The 21538-nt window shown below is 37.6% G+C and overlaps 1 protein-coding gene across 6 annotated transcripts in view; it reads left to right on the top strand.

Annotated features, from left to right (window-relative positions):
• Positions 1–16222, top strand: part of ehmt1b (euchromatic histone-lysine N-methyltransferase 1b) — a 53516-nt gene extending 37294 nt beyond the window's left edge. For all 6 annotated transcript variants that reach the window (XM_051677036.1, XM_051677038.1, XM_051677037.1 and 3 more), the window contains 9 exons: positions 327–481; positions 6736–6903; positions 7017–7161; positions 7368–7445; positions 11025–11140; positions 12126–12212; positions 12388–12466; positions 13338–13513; positions 14424–16222. In XM_051677036.1, coding sequence (XP_051532996.1) covers positions 327–481; positions 6736–6903; positions 7017–7161; positions 7368–7445; positions 11025–11140; positions 12126–12212; positions 12388–12466; positions 13338–13513; positions 14424–14607 — 1188 coding nt within the window. In that variant the 3' untranslated portion in view covers positions 14608–16222. The remainder of the gene's footprint in view (positions 1–326; positions 482–6735; positions 6904–7016; positions 7162–7367; positions 7446–11024; positions 11141–12125; positions 12213–12387; positions 12467–13337; positions 13514–14423) is intronic.
• Positions 16223–21538: the final 5316 nt, after the last annotated feature.

Raw genomic sequence — 21538 nt, 5'->3', positions numbered from 1 at the left:
TCTTCATATAAGAACATCAGGTATCCTTTTTTTGGTGGGTGTGTTATTTAGAATTGTCTTTTGATTTCGTTCTGTCACAGTTTGGGTTGTAATTTCTGCAATACTAGTGTCACCAAATTGAATTGCAATAATTATGACTGTTATAAAACAGTATTTACACTTTTCAGGGGAATCAACCTTTAAATGGCTAACTTATAGTTGACCATGCATATTAAATTGGGGCAGGAGAAACATTTTAACATCGAAAAAATTACACACATCGCCTTTAATTAAGACCGCTTGAAATGCAGTGTTTTTTACATTTTGTAACTGTAATTGTCTTTTAGGAGGAAAATATCTGTCTACACTGGGCGGCGTTCTCCGGGTGTGTTGAGATAGCCAAGATCCTGATGGCCGCCAAGTGTGACCTCAATGCAGTCAACATCCACGGAGACTCGCCGTTGCACATAGCATCGCGGGAGAACCGGCTTGAATGTGTCAAGTGAGTAAACCTGATTGTATTGCTCCACATGGATTTATTTGCAAATTACCCTTCAATCACACAGGTACATATTTAGGGAGCCAGACCTCCCCAGGCTCATTTTACAACTTAGGAAAGTCTGATGAGCCTTCTTCCTAGAGGATAACTGTACTGCAGGATTAGATCCATATCCGATGTCTTAATCAGGTGCTTGTGTAGATCCTAATCAGCTTAAAGCTGTATTTTTATTGGGGACTGGATCAATGTCTTGCAGATTTATTGAAGCTGGATCCCAGCAATAAAGAGTTTCATTATTGATTTTTTGTGGCAGGCAGTTATAGTGATTGGTTAGAGCCCAGAATTTAATATTGCCACAGAAACTGATGGATTACATATTTATACTGTGTCTAGAAAGCTTGGATATGTTTTATTACTTGGTACTTTGATTCTACCCCTTTGAAGCCTTTTGAAAAGTTATTCATACCGTCTAAATTTGAAAAATACACCAAAAGGTGCCATTTGTGCTTAAAGGCATGTTTACACCAAGATTGAAGTGGCTGTTTTCCTTGAATATTCACCACGAACAAGATGCTGACTCGAATTGAGTAGGTCAATTTTCAAAACTCAACCAATAAGGAATGAGAATATTGGATCATGTGTCTGGAATCAGTAATCTGCATCAGAGCTACTCAACTTTGGAAAGCTCATTGACCGCAAAGCTGGATCCTTGTAGCCTCAAGGGCTGCACTCTTAAATTTTAAAGTAATTATTCTATATTATATGTATGTCAAATTATACATTTTTATAGTACATTTTTTTTATAGTTATATTGATTAAATTTATAGTCATTATTTTATACATTACATATAGCCTATAAATTAGGGGTGTTATGGCCAAAGTATACTTTGGTTGGCCATGTTGCTGATCGCTCTTAATCATCAGCACAGTCCGCACGGCCTGACCGCGCACATCCCAGATTTCCTCGACCAGTGGACACGGTCCTCGTCTGTGCGCATCATTGATATATGCACTATTTATTGATTGTACTTAATGATCATCACAAAATGCATTCGTATTCGTTCAAGGTCAGAAAAGTATACTTTGAAAGGCAACACGGTCAGCCGGGCACGATCCGATCCGAAATGCAGAAAAACTAAGTACAGTGCATTCAGAAAGTATTTATACCCCTTCATTTTTTTCACATTTTGTTATGTTGCAGCCTTATGCTAAAATGCTTTAAATTATCATTTATTTATTTTTTTACATCAATCTACACTCCATACTGACAAAGCAAAAACCAGATTTTTGATAACTTTGCAAATTTATTAAAAATAAAAAACTGAAATATCACATTGACATAAGTATTTAGACCCTTTGCTATGACATATGAAATTTAGCTCAGGTGCATCCCATTTCTCTGGATCATCCTTGAGATGTTTCTACACTTTGTAGTCAACCTGTGGCAAATTAAATTGATTGGACATGATTTGCAAAGGCACACACCTGTCTGTATAAGGAATCACAGCTGAAAATGCATATCAGAGCAAAAACCAAGCCATGAGGTCAAAGGAACTGCCTGCAGAGCTCAGAGACAGGATTGTGTCGAGGCACAGATCTGGGGAAGGCTACAAAAAACTTTTGGCTGCATTGAAGGTTCCCAGGAGCTCAGTGGCCTTCATAATTCTTAAATGGAAGAAGTTTGGAACAACCAGAACTCTTCCTAGAGCTGGCCGCCCAGCCAAACTGAGCAATCGGGGGAGAAGGGCCTTGGTAAGAGAGGTGAACAAGAACCTGATGGTCACACTGGTTGAGCTCCAGAGATCATGTGTGGAGATAGAATAAACTTGCAGAAGGACAACCATCACTGCAACACTCCAGTGATCTGGGCTTTATGGCAGAGTGGCCAGACGGAAGCCTCTCCTCAGTGCAACACACACAAAATGCACCTAAAGGACTCTCAGACTGTGATAAACCGGATTCTCTAGTCTGATGAAACAAAGATTGAACTGTATGGCCTCAATTCCAAGCGGCATGTCTGGAGGAAACCAGGCACCGCTTATTACCTGCACAATACCATCCCAGTGGTGAAGCATTGTGGTGGTAGCATCATGCTGTGGGGGTCTTTTTCAGCAGCAGGGACTGGGGAACTGGTCAGGGTTGAAGGAAAGCTGAATGCAGCAAAATACAGAGACATCCTTAATGAAAACCTGGTCCAGAGCGCTCAGGACCTCAGACTGGGCCAAAAGTTCACCTTCCAACAGGACAACGACCCTAAGCACACAACCAAGACAATGCAAGAGTGGCTTAGGTACAACTCTGTGAATGTCCTTGAGTGGCCCAGCCAGAGCCCGGTCTTGAACCCAATCGAACATCTCTGGAGAGACCTGAAAATGGCTGTCCACCGACGGTCCCCATGCAACCTGACAGAGCTTGAGAGGATCTGCAGAGAAGAATGTCAGAAAATCTCCAAATCCAGGTGTGCAAAGCTTGTCGCATCATACCCAAAAAGACTTGAGGCTGTAATAACTGCCAAAGGTGCTTCAGCTAAGTACTGATTTAAGGGTCCGAATACAATGTGATATTTCAGTTTTTATTTTTAATAAATTTGCAAAGTTATAAAAAATCTAGTTTTTGCTTTGTCATTATGGGGTATGGAGTGTAGATTGATGTAAAAAAAATAATAATAATAATTTAAAGCATTTTAGCATAAAGCTGCAACATAGCAAAATGTGAAAAAAAATGAAGGGGTCTGAATACTTTATGAATGCACTGTATACCCAGGCCTTAACAGTTACGCTTTTTCATGGTTTGGTTTTAATTTGTCTACCCACACTTATTGCAATATAAAAATCAGATATAATCAGTTCTGATTTCACTGTCAACTATAAACACCATGACTGTTCAACATCACATACACCAGAGATACATTCAAAGACAAGAGAGATATATCCAGTATTAACACCAAAACTGCTTGAGTAAGAAGTCATAAAGATTTTTTTACCCTCTGTAGCATTTTGTGGTGGAGTAATGCAGGTCACTGATAAAAGTTCTTGTGAAGCTGTCCCAACGCTGTTTTTGCTGTATAAACTTTTTTTTTTTATTCCTGTTTTGACTGTTATCATGACAAGCATACACTGATCAGCCACAACATTAAAACCACCTACCTAATAATGTGTAGGTCCCCCTCGTGCCGCCAAAACAGCGCTGAGATGCTGTTCTTCTCACCACAATTGTGCCAGATTTGCTGGTTTGAGTATTTCTGTAACTGCTGATCTCCTGGGATTTTCACATACAACAGTCTCTAGAATTTACTCTGAATGGTGCCAAAAACAAAAAACATCCAGTGAGCGGCAGTTCTGTGGATGGAAATGCCTTGTTGATGAGAGAGGTCAACAGAGAATGGCCAGACTGGTTCGAACTGACAAAGTCTACGGTAACTGTACAATTGTGGTGAGAAGAATATCAGCTCAGAATGCTATTCTGAAATGCAGGTTGGCACTGTTTTGGTGGCACGAGGGGGACCTACACAATATTAGGTAGGCGGTTTTAATGTTGTAGCTGATTGGTGTATATTTCCATTGAGCTATTAAAATGAGTCTGACACAGATTCGTGCTGATGAGTGACTCTCAAGTGAAACTGAGAGTGTGCATCTTTGATTGACAGGCTGCGCGTGTGCACATACTTTCTATGAACGTGCGCGCAGGCTGACCACCGCTCTCATGTAACATCAGCCATGCTCAGATATTCTTTGTTGTTTATTTAATTTGTTACATCCTTTTGCTGTTTATTTTCCTTGCTAACTGTACTGTAAATACTCCAGAAAATGGAAACCTCACAATTCATAAACATTTAGGCTTTTAATAAATATATTTTTGATGATGAAATCAAAATGCGTGTTGCAAAAGATGCCGCTGTTCTAGATAGACATTGATGTTTTGATTACAAGGGACTTCTAAAAGCCAAAGCAGTAACAGACAAGCAGGAACATATTGAAGTGATATTAGCAACTATTGTTGAAGAATGGGAATGTTTTTAATATAGATTTATACTACACCTACCAATCAGCATTTTATTGACGACCGATGCGCTATTATCACCAGCATTGCATTAAAGTAAGTGAAAAGTGTTTAAGTTGGAGGCTGTTTTGCATTCAAGTGAGTGAAATCTGTTGTTTGTAATATGTTTTATTTTCCATTTAAGCAATGACATATGTTGAATGGGTTGTATATTGCATATTGTTTTATGCATATTGTAATAGGCAAGGAATGACCAGAGTGCTTATTTGTTTTGATCTTGGTGTGACTAAGCGTTTTGTTAGAAATACGTTCTTAAATATTTATTTATTTATTTTTTTTAAATAGCTGGGTTCTCGCAGTTATGGAAAACATGTAAATATCAGGAAATTTTGAAACTGATTTCTAGGTCTGAAAACGTTTTTAAATTAATAAAATAAAAAGTTATAGAAATTTCTACAGTGAATATTTTTGAGAATACCTGAATTATTTTTTTCTAGTTATGCTGGGCTCTTAAAAAAAAAAAAAAAAAAAAAAAACAGATATAAATTGAAAAGTTTAAATTATTAAAAAAAATAATTGTCTAGTTATCTCAAAAAAAAAAAAAAAATAAAAATAAAAAAAAAAACTGTTACAATCTCTCCCTGTAGATATCCCTCTCTCTTATTTCAAGCAATTTGATAGCATAGCGAAGTCCTTCATTTGGATTGGTAAGCGTCCTAGATTACATTTTAATAAGTTACATAGGCCGATTGACAAAGTTGGGCTAGGCCTACCCAAGATTTTGTTTTATTATTATGCATTCGGTCTCAGACATTTGGCTCATTGGTCACTTCCACCTGAGAGAGCCCCTCCCTGGTTTTGTATTTAACAGGAAGTTCTTGCCCCTATTTCGCCATTGCAAAGCCTTTCTATCAAACTAATCAGAGAAGTTAAGTTACACCCTGTTATCTCGCATTTGCACTGGTATGGTCAAAAGGGTCCAGAATGTTTAATTCAGACATTTATTTAAATGTCGCCTCAAGCTTATGACTGGACCCTAAATTACATATTAATAAGTCCCCTTTCTGCTGGTCAGAGTAGATCGTGAGGGGGGTTACTACACTCGGTGACCTATATGAGAGTGGAGTGTTGAGATCTTTTGAAAATTTGGTTCAACATTTTGGGATTCCCAGATCTCAGTTCTATAGGTATTTACAGCTGCTCCACCTGCTCTGTATTGTTTTTGGGAGTAGCACACACCCACCTAAAGTGGCAGATACTCTGGGAGAGGTGATTCCTGCTTTTGGAAAAGGTCATGAGGCATCAGTGTATTACTCCCTGTTAATTCAGAGTCTGGGGGTCGGAGCTTTAACTTCTATCAAGAGATAATGGGAGAAAGATTTAAACTTGGAGGAGGGAGTGTGGGCTAGGATTCTAACAAACGTCAAATCTGCATCTAAAAATGCAAGGGTGCACCTTATGCAATTCCAGATTTTACATAGATTGTATTGGACCCCCTCTAAATTGTATAGGCTTGGTCTTAAAGACACACCCACCTGCTGGCGATGCCAGTCAGAAAATGGAGACACAACCCATGTTTTTTGGGGGTGTGTTAAGATCCAAGAATTTTGGTTGAAGATTCAGAGTTTTATGCGTGACGTTTTGGGCACACAAATTTCACTTTGCCCCAGACTCTGTATTTTGGACAGTGGGGCGGTCATAAATTTGGGGGATAACACGTAAAAACTTGGGTTCTGACCAGTATTATGATTGGCAGGCAAATTATTTTAAGGGGATGGAAGTCGGATGGAGCGCCCTCATTTCCGGAGTGGTGTGCGGAGATGGGGAGGGTGGCTGCTTTCGAGGAGGGGTCAAGTAGAAGGCTGGGGGTTTGGAATTTGTTTGATAGGATATGGGGCAACTACTTAGTGTTTTTAGGGGACTCTCGGGGAGAGGCTGTGGAGAGAGTAGTTTAGTTTTAATTATACATGATTATTATGTTTTCCTTTCTTTTCTTTTTTTTTTTTGTGTGTGTGTATTCCTATTTGTGACCACAGGGGTGTTCGTTGGGGGTCAGGGTTGGGTGGGTGATTGGGGAGGGGTAATAGTGGGGGTTAAATGCTAAATGTGATTCATTGTATATGTGTTGTGTTTTTTCTTTGTGATATGTCTATGAATGAATAAAAAATGTTAACTGAAAAAAAAAAAAGAGTGGGAACCTTGTTCTTTGGGGAAAACATGAATAGCCCTGAAGGATGTCTCTCTTACTCATCTTGTAGTTTGTTTCTGTCGTGGGGGGCTGACGCAACCCTAAAGAACAAAGAGGGAGAGACGCCCATGCAGTGCTGCAACCAGAACTCGAAGGTTTGGAGCGCCCTGCAAGCTAGCAAGAAGCAGAGAGAAGCTAACAGCAACCAGGCGGCCCCTGCAGAGAAGCTCCTCAACAGGTACAACTGCTTCATTCTTATCTCAGTATTCTCCAGATAACAGCTTTGACATCTTTAACTCCTTGAGAATTACGACTTGTTGAGCCTATAAATATCTGTATAACTGTGTTTAGGGACATTGCCAGAGGCTACGAGAAAGTCCCCGTCCCGTGTGTGAACGCGGTGGACAGTGAACCCTGTCCTGACAACTACAAATATGTCCCTGATAGCTGTGTGACTTCCCCAATGAACATCGACAAAAACATCACTCACTTGCAGGTAAACAAGTTCACGCCTCTCTGTTTTGATCACAGCTCTTCTCTATTCTCTACACAGTGTTTATTGATGCAAGGACAAGAATTAATCGACTTGGCACTCTAGACAATGCAGAGTTGGTCAGATAGCTAAGACAGAGCCCTGCATGGATGATAAATCTCAGAATGAAGGATAAAGACAGTCTCTAATGGTGTTTCTCCACTTCACAGTACTGTGTCTGTAAAGATGACTGCTCTTCAGCTAGCTGCATGTGTGGCCAACTCAGCTTACGGTGCTGGTATGATCAAGTAAGTCAGATTTTTGTGTACTCAGTTCAACTGAGAATAAAAAAAAAGTCTGACATTTATTTGTGGTGATATACCTTTAAACTGTAAAGAAACTTGGTCAATGGGAATAATTTAGAAACACAATAAAACAGCTACATGAATACAAGTCTGTTAATGGTGTTTGGCTTGACAGACATCTCCACCTAGAGGTTGAACTAGCTAAGTACAAGTCAGTAAGGCTTTGTTCACTCTGCAGGGGAAAAAAAAATATATATATATATTTTTCCGATTTTGACTGTTCAAACTGCAAGTTATATGTGGCCATATCAGATTTATTTTTTTATGTTCAGACTGCAGTCACATTTGCCAGCACATCCACATTAGTTGTCATTGTAACGATACAAACTTGTGTATGTTTACTATATGTGAGAGTTTAGCAATGAATGTTTTTCCATTGATTATGTTTTTCATGAGGGATGTATCCAAATATTAACACATTCTTTACAGACAACGGCTTAAAAAAGGGAGAGGTGGCAAATGCAATGTTTGTTTCTGTTAGGGTTGACAACTGGCTTGTTTTAGATGGGACGTAATATATGTCTTCTCATTGCAAAATCTGATGTAACAATTTATCACGCACAACAAATAATGAAAGAAACATATGAAATTTGATCTTACCGTTTGGACTGAGATGCATTAACAAAAATCGGATTTTAATCGGATTTTAAACTACCTACAAATGTGGCTTGAATCAGGCTTGCAAAAATCTGATTTTGTGTTTTTGTCCTTATCAGACTACAAAAAAATCAGATATTTTCTTCCTGTGTGAACATAGCCTATGCAATGTTCTGGTCATAATTATAAGTGGTGCTAAGACAAGCATCACTATAACTTTTTATAGTTTAAGGTTAAGAATTTGAACAAACCCCTAATCCTAACTATTAAACTTTTCCCCCCCATGTAAGTCATCCCGTGTCTGTGTTACGGACATGAATTATACCTCAAATCAGGCGACTTTTTAGGTCAGGTGTGCTATTACTCTCATAAGCAATCAAACCTACGATTTTTGGCTTAAAGGAATATTCCGTGTTCAATACAAGTTAAGCTCAATCGACAGCATTTGTGGCATATTGTTGATTACCACAATAATTGTTGACTTGTCCATCCTTTTCTTTAAAAAAAACATTGAGGTTACAGTGAGGCACATATAATGGAAGTAAATGGGGCCTGTTTTTGGAGGGGTTTAAGGCAGAAATGTGAAGCTTATAATTTTATAAAAGCACTTACATTAATTCTTCTGTTAAAACTCATGTATTATTTGAGCTGTAAAGTTGTTTAAATTGTAATTTTTACAGTCATTTTAGGGTTTTAGGATTTGTTGACATTACATCGTCATGTTGTAAAATTGGATATAACTTTACACAGAAAAGGTTAATAAGCGATTTTATCACACTAAAATCATGTTAATATGTATATTGTTTATGTCTTGTGGCTATCCTTTTGAAATAGTGAGTATTTTAACGTTTACAGATTGGCCCCCTTTCACTTCCATTGTAAGTGCCTCATTATAACCTTGATTTTTGCTTTTTTTAAAGAAAAGGAGAGACAAGTCAAAATAATTTTTTTTTTGTGGTAATCAACATTATACCACAAATGCTGTCGATTGAGCTTAACTTGAATTAAACCTAAAATATTCCTTTAACAGACGATCAACAGACAAAAAATCCCATAGACTTGCATTGAAGGAGAGACCCAAGTTATAACTGGGCACCAGAATATCAGAGACTTGGGGGTGGACCTTTTTGACATGGGCCAGTAAGCAACCATCTAGTCACCACTCAGAATACCCTAGCAATTACATAGCAACATGCTTAAAAAGCACTCAGAACGCTTTAGCAACCATATACAGTTGAAGTCAGAAGTTTACATACACTTAGATTGAAGTCATTAAAACTAATTTTTTAAACCACTCCACAGATTTAATATTAGCATACTATAGTTTTGGCAAGTCATTTAGGACATCAAATTTTTCCAACAATTGTTTACAGACAGATTATTTCGCATTTAATTGACTATCACAATTCCAGTGGGTCAGAGGTTTACATACCCTGTGCCTTTAAGCAGCTTGGAAAATTCAAGAAAACGATGTCAAGCCTTTAGACAATTAGTCAGTTAGCTTCTGATAGAAGGTCTACTGAATTGGAAGTGTACCTGTGGATATATTTTAAGGCCTACCTTCAAACTCAGTGCCTCTTTGCTTGACATCATGGGAAAATCAAAAGAAATCAACCAAGACTTCAGAAAAAGAAAATTGTGGACCTCCTCAAGTCTGGTTCATCCTTGGGAGCAATTTCCAAACACCTGAAGGTACCACGTTCATCTGTACAAACAATAGTACGAAAGTATAAACACCATTGGACCATGCAGCCATCATACCGTTCAGGAAGGAGATGCATTCTGTCTCCTAGAGATGAACATAGTTTGGTGTGAAAAGTGCAAATCAATCCCAGAACAACAGCAAAGGACCTTGTAAAGATGCTGGAGGAATCAGGAAGACATGGATCTATATCCACAGTAAACCATAAAAAAGCCAGACTACAGTTTGCAAGTGCAAATGGGGACAAAGATCTTACTTTTTGGAGAAATGTCCTCTGGTCTGATGAAACAAAATGGCCATAATGACAATATTGTTGTGTTTGGAGGAAAAAGGGTGAGGCTTGCAAGCCGAAGAACACCATCCTAACTGTGAAGCATGGAGGTGGCAGCATCATGTTGTGGGGGTTCTTTGCTGCAGGAGGGACTGGTGCACTTCACAAAATAGATAGCATCATGAGGAAGGAAAATTATGTTAGATATTGAAGCAACATCTCAAGACATCAACCAGGAAGTTAAAGCTCAATGGACAATGACCCCAAGCATACCTCCAAAGGTTGTGGCAAAATGGCTTAAGGACAACAAAGTCAAGGTATTGGAGTGGCCATCACAAAGCCCTGACCTCAGTCCATTAGAATATTTGTGGGCAGAACTGAAAAAGCATGTGCGAGCAAGGAGGCCTACAAACCTGACTCTGTTACACCAGTTCTGTCTGGAGGAATGGACAAAAATTCCAGCAACTTATTGTGAGAAGTTTGTGGAAGGCTACCCAAAACATTTGACCCAAGTTAAACAATTTAAAGGCAATGCTCCAAATACTAACAAAGTGTATGCAAACTTCTTACCCACTGGGAATGTGATGAAAGAAATAAAAGCTGAAATAAATCATTCTCTCTACTATTATCCTGACATTTCACATTCTTAAAATAAAGTAGTGATCCTAAATGACCTAAGACAGGCAATGATTCTACGATTAATGTCAGGACTTGTTAAAAACTGAGTTTAAATGTATTTGGCTCTGGTGTATGTAAACTTCAGACTTCAACTGTAGCAAAGCCCTGGCAACCACTCACACACTCGCATCTTGGTGTCAAGTTTTGCACAGGCAAGCACTGACCATGTTTTTTTATTTTATTCAGAAAATATAATAATCAAGTTAAAGTTAGTGGCAATAATCAAGTGTACTTTTCATTGTAAGAGGTTAAATGTTTCGGGGGGTTTTTTCAGGAGAGTCGTCTGCTGCCCGAGTTCTGCAATGAGGAACCGCCTCTTATCTTTGAGTGTAACCATGCCTGCTCCTGCTGGAGAACCTGCAAGAACCGTGTTGTACAGAACGGACTGAGGTAATTCACATCCACTTAGATTATGGACAATCAAAACACAAAATAACATTTTTCAAAAGTTGGTTGGTTAAACAGTTTAAACCCCCTATGTCTGAAAGTGTGGTCCCAAAGCAAATGTGTGATGTCAGTGTGGTCAACCGATATGAATTTTAAATGGCTTGGCCAATATGTCAGTCTATCACTAGTCAGTCAACACATATGGGCTACATTCACACAGTCAGTGTTTGGGATTGACAACCGCATTTACTTACAGGTGTGAGTCTTGAAATGCCCTGTTCATACAACACCTTATAGTAGCGGCTTGAATATTGTCTGCATGAATGAACAACCAAGGTCACAACCGTATTCTAACACCTGTAACCATAGTGACAGTGACTGAAGTAAATATTAAAGATGGCGCCGTCCATAACACCGGCATGTCTTTACACAATTGATGCTGCATTATTAAATAAACAAGTTCAAATGAGGCGCAAGTTCATCCATCAGATCATAATTAACCGACAGCGGCTGGGAATGCTTTTTAACTGAGTGCAGAGCACAGCTTTTGTGTTGTGCGGCTTGTGCCCGTGAGCAGCTGGTGAAAAACAGTGGTTGGATATTCGGATGACACACAGCTCATATCTCTGTCCCTGTGAGTTAACGAAACACCACATGAAACACATGAGACACGCTCGTGTACAGTGCACCGTGGCTCTCACATTAAATGACGTGACTTACAAGTAGTTGTCCGATATGGTTCCGTTCACACAGCACAGGTTTGCCGAAAATATGGTTGTAAGAATTGAAAATTTGTGAGTGTCAGTTCAGTTATAGAATGCAGTTGTCACACTCATAAATAACTGTCCTATGTGTGAACGCAACCGTATTAAGCACTCAAAACAGGTCTGACAATCGTATTCTGCTGCTGTGTGAACGTGGCCATAGTGGTGGTTCGACTGTAATATATTACATGAATTGAACTGTTTCCTGTTAAATGACATCTTAGGGTAAGACTGCAGCTGTTCAGGACAAAGAAGATGGGATGGGGTGTCAAGACATTACAAGATATCCCTCAAGGAACCTTTGTTTGCAAGTGAGTCTCTTAACTACACCCCTTATTTGATGTTCCTACCAGTCTTTGAAGTCTAGATTATATCTGCTTGATTCCTTTGAGTGAGTTACTGCAGATGTATTTTAAGGTGTGTCAGTATAGATTCGAGCGCCAGTTTACTGAATTTGCACGCTAATGTCTCATCTCCTTTCAATAGATATGTGGGTGAGATCATCTCTGATGCCGAGGCAGATGTCAGAGAGAATGACTCCTATCTTTTCAGTCTGGACAGCAAGGTATAGCCATCCTTGAGATGTCTTCCTTACAAAATCACATCGCATCCCCTGTCTGTGCCCTTACACAGCAGATTATCTTCACTCCTTCCTCCCACGAGCAAAATCTGGATGTACTGGAATTTTTTTTTCTTTAGTTCCCCTTCTCAAAACAGAAGGAAGTTCTAGCATTCTGCCCTTTAGTCGTCTTCATAATAGTTTGGAACAACATGAGGGTGACTAAATGATGGCAGAATTTTCATTTTTGAAAATGGAAATTCTCTAATCTTTTACTGACCCTCATGTCATCCCAGATGTTTATGACTTTCTGTCTTCTGCTAACTAAAAACAAAGACTTTTAGAAGAATATTTCAGCTCTGTAGGTCCATACTATGCATGTGAATGGTGACCAAACCTTTCAAGCTCCAAATATCACATAAAGGCAGAATAAAAGTAAACCATACGACTCCAGTGGTTAAAGCTATGTCTTCAGAAGCGATATGATAGCTGTGGGTGAGAAACAGATCAATATTTAAGTCCTTTAATATAAATCTCATTTTCACATTCTGAAACTAAAGTGAAAGGTGAGATTGAAATATGGATTGAAATATGATTTCTCACCCAAAGTGATTGCATCGCTTCAGAAGACCACAAGAGTTGTATGAATCACTTTTATGCTGCCTTTATGTGATCTTTGGAGCTTCAAAGTTCTGGCCACCATTTATTTGCATTTAAAGGAAATACAGAGCTGAAATATTCTAAAAAAGATTTGTTTGTGTTCAGCAGAAGAAAGTCATACACATCTGGGATGGCATAAAAGTGAGTAAATGATGAGAGAATTTTCATTTTGGGGTGATTTATCTCTTTTAGTCACTGTCTTTTTCTTGTGTTGCAGGTGGGTGATATGTACTGCGTTGATGCCCGTTTCTATGGAAACATCAGCCGCTTCATAAACCATCACTGTGAGCCCAATCTGTTCCCCTGTCGAGTGTTCACCTCTCACCAGGACCTCAGGTTTCCTCACATCGCATTCTTTGCCAGCAAGAACATCAGCGCCGGAGACGAACTTGGGTCTGATTCAAACACTTGTCTTTTTTGTCCATTTTCTTGGCCATGTCTTGGTTGATGTTTTATTTTATTTTATTTATGTTTTGTCCTTTTAAGTGCCTTTTAAGTGTTTCTTCAGCCTCCTTTTATTAAAACAGATTTCATCTTTTTTCTTTTTGTTATATGAAGGTCTCATTAAAACTGAAATGTAAACTTTTAACCAGGTCTTCATCATTTATTTTTAGTACTTTTAAAATGCTTTCTATGCATTGATTTGACTGTTGTAGCCCTTTTTTTTTATTTTTTTTATATATTTTTTTTTATATAAAGTTTGTGTACTTGTTAACAAGTCAACAGAAATGTCAGTAAAGTGTACCAGTACCAGTATGCTTAAAATGAAATATGAGACAAGTGATCTTTGAAGAAAACAAGGAAAATTCAAGTAGAATAATAATAAGAGTATTTCTGCCAAAAAATACTGTAATTTTCCCCAAACTGCGCAAAGAGTGTGAAAATATTTGTGTATGTAGCATACGTAAAATGTTAGCAATGAAATTGGGCCTTAGCAAGACAAAGGATGGTAATTTTATTTCAAAAACGTTAAAAATTAAATTTCCTTCACCGTCATTTCCACCACGGAATTCCAATAAAAACAATAAAGAATTTGAGATGTGGTGGAAACTGCACTGTGGTCAGAAAATCTGACAGAAATTACATTAATCTACTGTGATGCATGTACCATATTGGCAAATGTCAGAGACAATAAAAAATAAAAAATAAATTGGTGTGTTCAAAATGTTTAAAAAAAAAAAAAAAAACGTCCTTAAAGTGCTTAAAGTGCGAAGTTGAAGAAACACCTGTATATTAATGAAATTTCTTACATAAAACCTCTTTATGTATAAGTAATCATTTGCAAATTCATTCCTTCCCCCAGGTTTGATTATGGCGATCACTTTTGGGATGTTAAGGGAAAGCAGTTCAGCTGCGAGTGTGGCTCATCCAAATGTAAGCACTCTGCAGCAGCCATCGCCCAGAGACAGGCAGACAGCACGCCGGGTGACCAGCAGCCCAGCGCCCTGCCCGATACCAGCTCCTCCACCCCATCTAGCCCCAGCTAAACTCCCCAACAACCGTGCTTCTGCCATAAAACATCTTGATTTCCACCTTCTATCACCAGCGCGGGCAAACCTCCTGGACCATCTGCCCGCCTGTGCCATTTGATGCTACACCCACAGTGCCACGTTTGGTATTGTGATTTGACAACCTGATTGGTTGAAACTTCGGCTTAGGAGCTAATGTATACATTGAATCCATTGACAAGTTACTTGGTATGATAGGTGAGAGGTGCAAAGTTGGACTGGTGTTTGAGGTATTCAATCCACACTTGTTTTGTATGTTTTTCCATGATTTTCAGCTCCAACCCTGGCAATATCCTACTTGGTCCAGTGTCATAAAAATGAGCTCTAAATTCTAATAGATTTTTGTTCTCTTGAGAATTAGATTACTGTATGTTTGGACCAGTTAAGGGATTATGTATATGTCTGGCACGTTACCATTGAATACTACTTTATTCTTGTCAGCAAGCAGTCAACGCACAATTCAAATGTCAGTAAATGTTTACGTACCCGACTTATCTTTGATGAACTCTGTTTTTCAGGCTTTTACTTTAACAGTCAAGGTGAAAACTATCCAACATCCAAATGAATTTCAAATAAAGATAATTTAACACTTTTTTTTTTAGTTTTATACATTTACAGAATATTCAGCAAATTATCTTATGACATTGAAAGACTGACTTTGTGTTATTTGATACAGACTTTTTCCCATTACAATCTGTTTTGGGCTCAGGAGTGGGCTGTATCAACCTTAAATAAACTGTAGACTCATGCGTGGACTGTGAGCTCTCTTCAGTGTGTAACATTGGACATTCGGCCTGACGTGAAGCATCGTGTCAGTGGTCTAACATAAGGAGTCTGAACTGTACTTTTTTTTTCCTTTTTTTTTTTCCCTATTTCACCAAGACTCCGGTAAATTCTTGACTAAAAATGCCTTTTAATGGCGAATCGCCATTGAAAGTACCAATTAATCCAGGACGAGGCTAATTCAGTATCTAAAAAAAACAGCTCTATTGGTTATTTTTTGCATGTTACAGGCCTGAATGGACATGGCTATTCTTATATGCATATTACGTGCATCCAATCACTGCAAATGAAAACTAAAATATATTGGAACATTTCTGTACATACTTTCGGTTGGAATGATGGAACCTATTAGCATGCTTTTGAGACACGTGCTTTAGGAATAGGACTGGAACGTTTAGCTCTGCTGGATGAAATGAGGTATAGGAAAATGCATATGGTGCTGAAAAAAGGTTTTTGTTATGTTTATTTTTTTATTACTCACTAAGTGAACATAAGTTGTAAAATATGAAGAAGCAAGTGTTTCATTTTTTTTTTCTGTTCTATTTTTAAATATACCTCTGGTTTTCTAACTGTAGTTGACATTAAGCCTGTATCGATTTTGTTTCATAAGTTCATGTGGATGGTGACGCTATTACTGTCTTTTTAAATGTTGATAGTGTAGTCATGTCCTTAGTGCAAATCCAGACATATAGACACAAAACACTGCAAAATGGGGATACAAAGAGAAAAATCTGTTTTCTGAACAACAAAACATGATGCACAATCAGACAGGTTGTGTTTTTTCTTTTCAATAAATTTACTACTAAACAAAGATGAACATATCTGTCATTATAAAAATATGCAAAGCTAAATTCCAGTTTTTGGAACCTGAAACATTGCATTAGATCTTTCAGGGAAGCAGTTGACTGTTTTTATCTTTTGAGTTTCACTTTTAAAGGGATGGTTCACCCAAAAATGAAATTTCAGCCATCATTTAATCCCCCTCATGTTGTTCCAAACCCACAATACTTACTTTCTTCCGTAGAACACAAAAGGAGATGTGAGGCAGAATTTTAGCCTCGTTGAAATATGAAAGTGAATGGTGACCGAGACTAACATTCTGTCTTAATTTCCTTTGTGTTCCAAATAATACAGGCTTGGAACAACATGAGGGTTTGTAATTAATGACAGGATTTTCATTTTTGGGTGAATTGTCCCTTTAAGCAGTGTGTTTATAAACAAGACAAAATGGGTTTTTACCAAGCAAAGCAGGAAGGATTTTTAGTTGATTATCAAGGAGGAGTTTTTTAGTCTTATAAACTGTATAATTGTTCTCTTCCTGATTACTGAGAGAAAGTAGCGCTGTAATTGATCCAATGAAATGTGAGTTGGTGATAGAGGGCCAAAGGCTGATGATAAAGGCTTTTAACTAACGAGACAGGAAACCGCCTTTCCGGATTCCAAAGAAGCAAATTTTAAGACTTGAGTATGCCTCACTATTGTAGTGGTTAGTACAATTATGTGGATTGTGGCTACACTACATTACAGCTGAGAATTGGATCCTGAGAATTCATAGAGCTGCACAAGATTAACCAATAAAAAATGAGGAGGTCAACACAGCATAACTTTGACTGGGAGGAGAGAAAGTCCACTTTGATCTATGGTAGGACATGCTTTGGGTTTGAATTAGTTTGATGTGGATTGTTGTTCATTTGGATCACAATGAGCTTTGCACTTTTTTAATGATAGGTGACGGTGTAAATAACATGCTTTTGTGACACTGAATGATTCGTTAAGACAGAGTATGTACTGGATATGTGGGTGAATCTCATAAAAATATTTCCAGGTCGTATTACACCCCAAAATGAAAAGAATAAGATTACATTTTGCATAAAGACAATAAAGAACATTAGGATATTTTGCATTATCATAAAATAATAATTTCTCATTACTCTAAAATAACAAATTATAATTACTGTTATGCGCCTGTTCTTTTTAGTTTTCTTTATTTTTTTGCAATTTCCATTTTTAATGGTGATTCTCATTACTGTAATTCTTTTTTTTTTTTTTACTGTACTCAATATTACTGGTATTTTTACACATTAAAAGCAGTACAACAAATACAACCACGATGTATAAACCCTTTTTTGTATTATGATACTGAGAATATTTTTTTAATGTTTTTTAGTTATTGAAAAAAAAAATCATAATTGTCAGTGAGAAATTTTAGGGGAAAGTGCTTCAAAAAAAATTATTAATGGTCCAAAAATAAACTTTGTTTTTTTTTTTTTTTTTTTTTTTTTGGAGGTGGGATTATATGACCCAGACATGTTCTTGACAGATTTTGTGAGATTCACACTTATGTCCATTACCAGTTTAATTTAAATCTTCATAGTAAGTCATTATCTTTGGCCCTTATCTCACTCCTTTAACTATAATTGTAACATTTTTTCCAGTTAATCTGTTTATGATCTCTCATCTTATTTCAATAATAAAGCCGTCCGATTGGCCACATTTAGAACATGGCGGATGTTGACTCTGGGGTCAGAGTTCAGTTCCTGGGCCCAATCTTCTGAACTACCTGACAAGCAGAGAAACAGAGAAGCAGCTTTTTCTGAGCTATCAAGTAAAAACAGCCTGTATGAGGAAAACCAGGCAGCAAGAGATGTCCAGAACACTGCAGAACACAGCAAATACGACACTGTTATTGAGCTGGAGAGGCCCAGTGACCTGAAGGATACAGATATCATCAATGCCCATGAAATTTGTCAAGCCAAGGTCACACCATGGGAGGACAGGTGAGGCCGAAGGAATAAAAGATATGTGTAATGTAATCTATAGAACTTCTTAATCGTGATCTCTAAATTTTATGTTTCAGTTAACACTTAACAATTAACTAAACTGAATTTCCCAGTAACTAAGTGGCATTTGACAACTTGTAATTCACTATATTAACCACTGGGGGGCTAAAGGTTTCAGAGGGAAAAAATGCACTCGGTGAGGTTGACACCAATTAGATCCAAGTACACATTAGTTATCATGCTAATTGCTTTTTCCTGTTAATAGCAAAGGATTCTTGAAAGACATTAGCTAATGTAATTTGCAAAGAGATCTAAGAACTTTCCCTGGACCGAAAATGGACATCCGGCTCCAACTCAGCTAAAACTGGTTTCCCTTATACAGTGTTAGTATTTGTAATTTCGAAGTGTTTCTTGAACTCCCTTCTACAGCAGTGCCCTAGAGGGTTGTTGGATGAAGCTCTGGAATGGGCCACACATCCAGAGATTTGTTCAACAGCTTGGAGTCACTCTTGAGATTGTTATGCCTCTGGGTCTGGACTGGCTGCACATACAGAAAATCCTTCACACTTACTGATTTTAATGCCATGAGCTTCACATCTGGCCAGCTGGATAGTTTATTATTATTATTATTATTTTATTTTATTTTATTTTATTTTATTTTATTATCTTTGCTGCCTTGGAGAGGTAGAGACGGCCTGTGTGGAAGGTGTGTCAGGTTTTGCTATCTTTATAGGGACCAAATGTCCCCACAAGGAAATGGCTTAATAAAAGAACTCAATTATGTAGTTTTAAGCTAAATTAAAATCTTTAATTCATAATTTCAATAATTGCATTAATATAAAAACACAATAATGTAATGTTAGATCAATCTGATGAAAGCTCCCTTATAAAAAGAATAAAAATGATTCATAAATGAAGGTAATAATAATAATAATAATAAAAGGTTTTTATTTAAACATGCAAATGTTTTTCTGTAGGTGTAGGGTTAGGGTTTTGATCAGTTTGTAGTGATTTTAATATATACAGTATATATATATATAGAGAGAGAGAGAGAGAGAGATACACACACACACACACACTGTATATACTCACTGAGCACTTTATTAGGAACACCTGTACACCTACATATTCATGCGATTATCTAAATCATCCAATAATGTGGCAGCAGTGTAATGTTTAAAATCACGCAGATACGGGTCAGGAGCTTCAGTTATTGTTCAAATCAACCATCAGAATGGGGAAAAAATGTGATCTCAGTGATTTCAACTGTGGCATGATTGTATGGTGTTGGAGTATTTCTGTAACTGCTGATCTGATGAGATTTTCACACACAACAGTCTCTAGAATTTACTCAGAAAGGTGCCAAAAACAAACAAAAAATTCCAGTGAGCGGCAGTTCTGTGACAGAAACACCTTGTTGATGAGAGAGGTCAACAGAGAATGGCCAGAATGGTTCGAGCAGACAGAAAGGCTTCAGAAACTCAGATAACTACTCTGTACAATTGTAGTGAGCAGCATAGCATCTCAGAATGCACAGAACTTTGAACCTTGAGGTGGATGGGCTACAACAGCAGAGGACCACGTCTGGCACTTTATTAGTACCATAGTGTTCCTAATAAAGTGCTCAGTGTGTGTATATAGAAATATTTGCCTACATTGTTTGGACCAAATGTAAAAACATGAATGAATTTGCATACATTGTGGTCCCCACAAGAAAAATGGTGTAATAAACATACTAAAAAGTATTAAACATTTTATTTATACTTTTAATAGTATAAAAACTAAATTGTATATTATGTTTTACTCTTATAAAAAACACTGATTTTTTATTTTATACTGGGACTGAATTTGTCATAAACACCTTTGAAATGCCATCCTACCATACTAGTAGAGGTGTAAAAGCTAGAAAATATCATTAGCTCAGTATAAAAATCAATGAAAAGTCCCCACCATTATAATAATGCATAACCTCACTGCATCTTAACCGTGTGTGTGTGTGTGTGTGTGTGTGTGTGTGTGTGTGCCCCAAAAAATTTTTTTAATCATTACATTTCCTTAAAGGAATATTCCAATACAAGTTCAATACAAGTTAAGCTCAATAGACAGCCTTTGTGGCATAATGTTGATTACCACAAAAATAATTTAGAATTGGTTCCAGTGAGGCACTTACGATGGAAGTGAATGGGGCCAATCTGTAAACATTAAAATAGTCACTGTTTTAAAAGTATAGCCACAAGACATAAACAATATGCGTGTTAACATGATTTTAGTTTGATAAAATTGCTTATTAACCTTTTCTGTGAAAAGTTACATCCAATTTTACAACTTCGTTGCCATGACGACGTAACGCCGTGAACCCTAAAACGACCCCCAAAAATGAAGAATTTAACAACTCAAAAAGTACACGAGTTTAAACAGAAAAGGTAATGTAAGTGCTTTTATAAATTTATAAGCTTCATATTTCTGCCTTTAAACCCTCCAAAAATTGGCCCCATTCACTTCCATTATAAGTGCCTCACTGGAACCTTTAAAGATATTTTTTGTGGTAATCATCATATTGCCACAAATAGTGTGAGCTCAACTTGTATTGGACCCGAAATATTACTTTAAGATTCCATATTGCATTTGAAAATTAAACAAACAATAAGATATAAGTAGTTTAAAGGTTTGATTGATCAACTGAATGATCAATGATCAGTTAAGGCTCCCTCCAACCCACGTGCTCTCCAGCAGGTAGTCCTGACTATAGGGCCGTTTGAGTCACGTGTCAGGCGCCTCGCGCACCAGCGTCCACTCATTTGGCACCATTCGTACCGTGCGCGTTTCCAAGTGGAAGAAGGTGGAATTGTGGTTTGCGAGCGAAAACCCATAATTCCTTTAAAAAAGAAATAGGTGTGTGCACGTATACGGAATACATTTTACGGGTTTCTTCGCGCTTTTGACATGCCTTTCGTTGTCAATTCATGTTTTCGTCTAGTATGACGGGCAAGTGATGGTGTGCGCTTTGGTTTCGTGACCTGTCAGCGTGGATCAGGTTGTGCTGGATGGATGTGGCATGAGTTGGATGGTTACACGTTTTCGATCGTTTGAAATGCGCTTTACCGGGATTACATTAATATGACAGGTTTACAGTTTTATGCCATTTCCAGAGCAATGGAGTGAGGCGAGGGCGCACAGGGAGCTGGATAAAAAGGAGAGACTTTTTGTTCTTTTTTTTAATTATTATTATTACTTGACAAAGACATACACTAATGGGGACTCTAAGTGTTAACAGAGGTCTTTACTGTAATGTTCATTCTGCGGCTACTGTTTAATGCCAGTTTGGATTTTACCTGTTGGATATTTGC

The sequence above is a fragment of the Myxocyprinus asiaticus genome, chromosome 38 (genome assembly GCF_019703515.2).
Source record: "Myxocyprinus asiaticus isolate MX2 ecotype Aquarium Trade chromosome 38, UBuf_Myxa_2, whole genome shotgun sequence".
NCBI classification, from domain to species: Eukaryota; Metazoa; Chordata; class Actinopteri; order Cypriniformes; family Catostomidae; genus Myxocyprinus; species Myxocyprinus asiaticus.
This window is presented reverse-complemented; position numbering and strand designations above follow the sequence as displayed.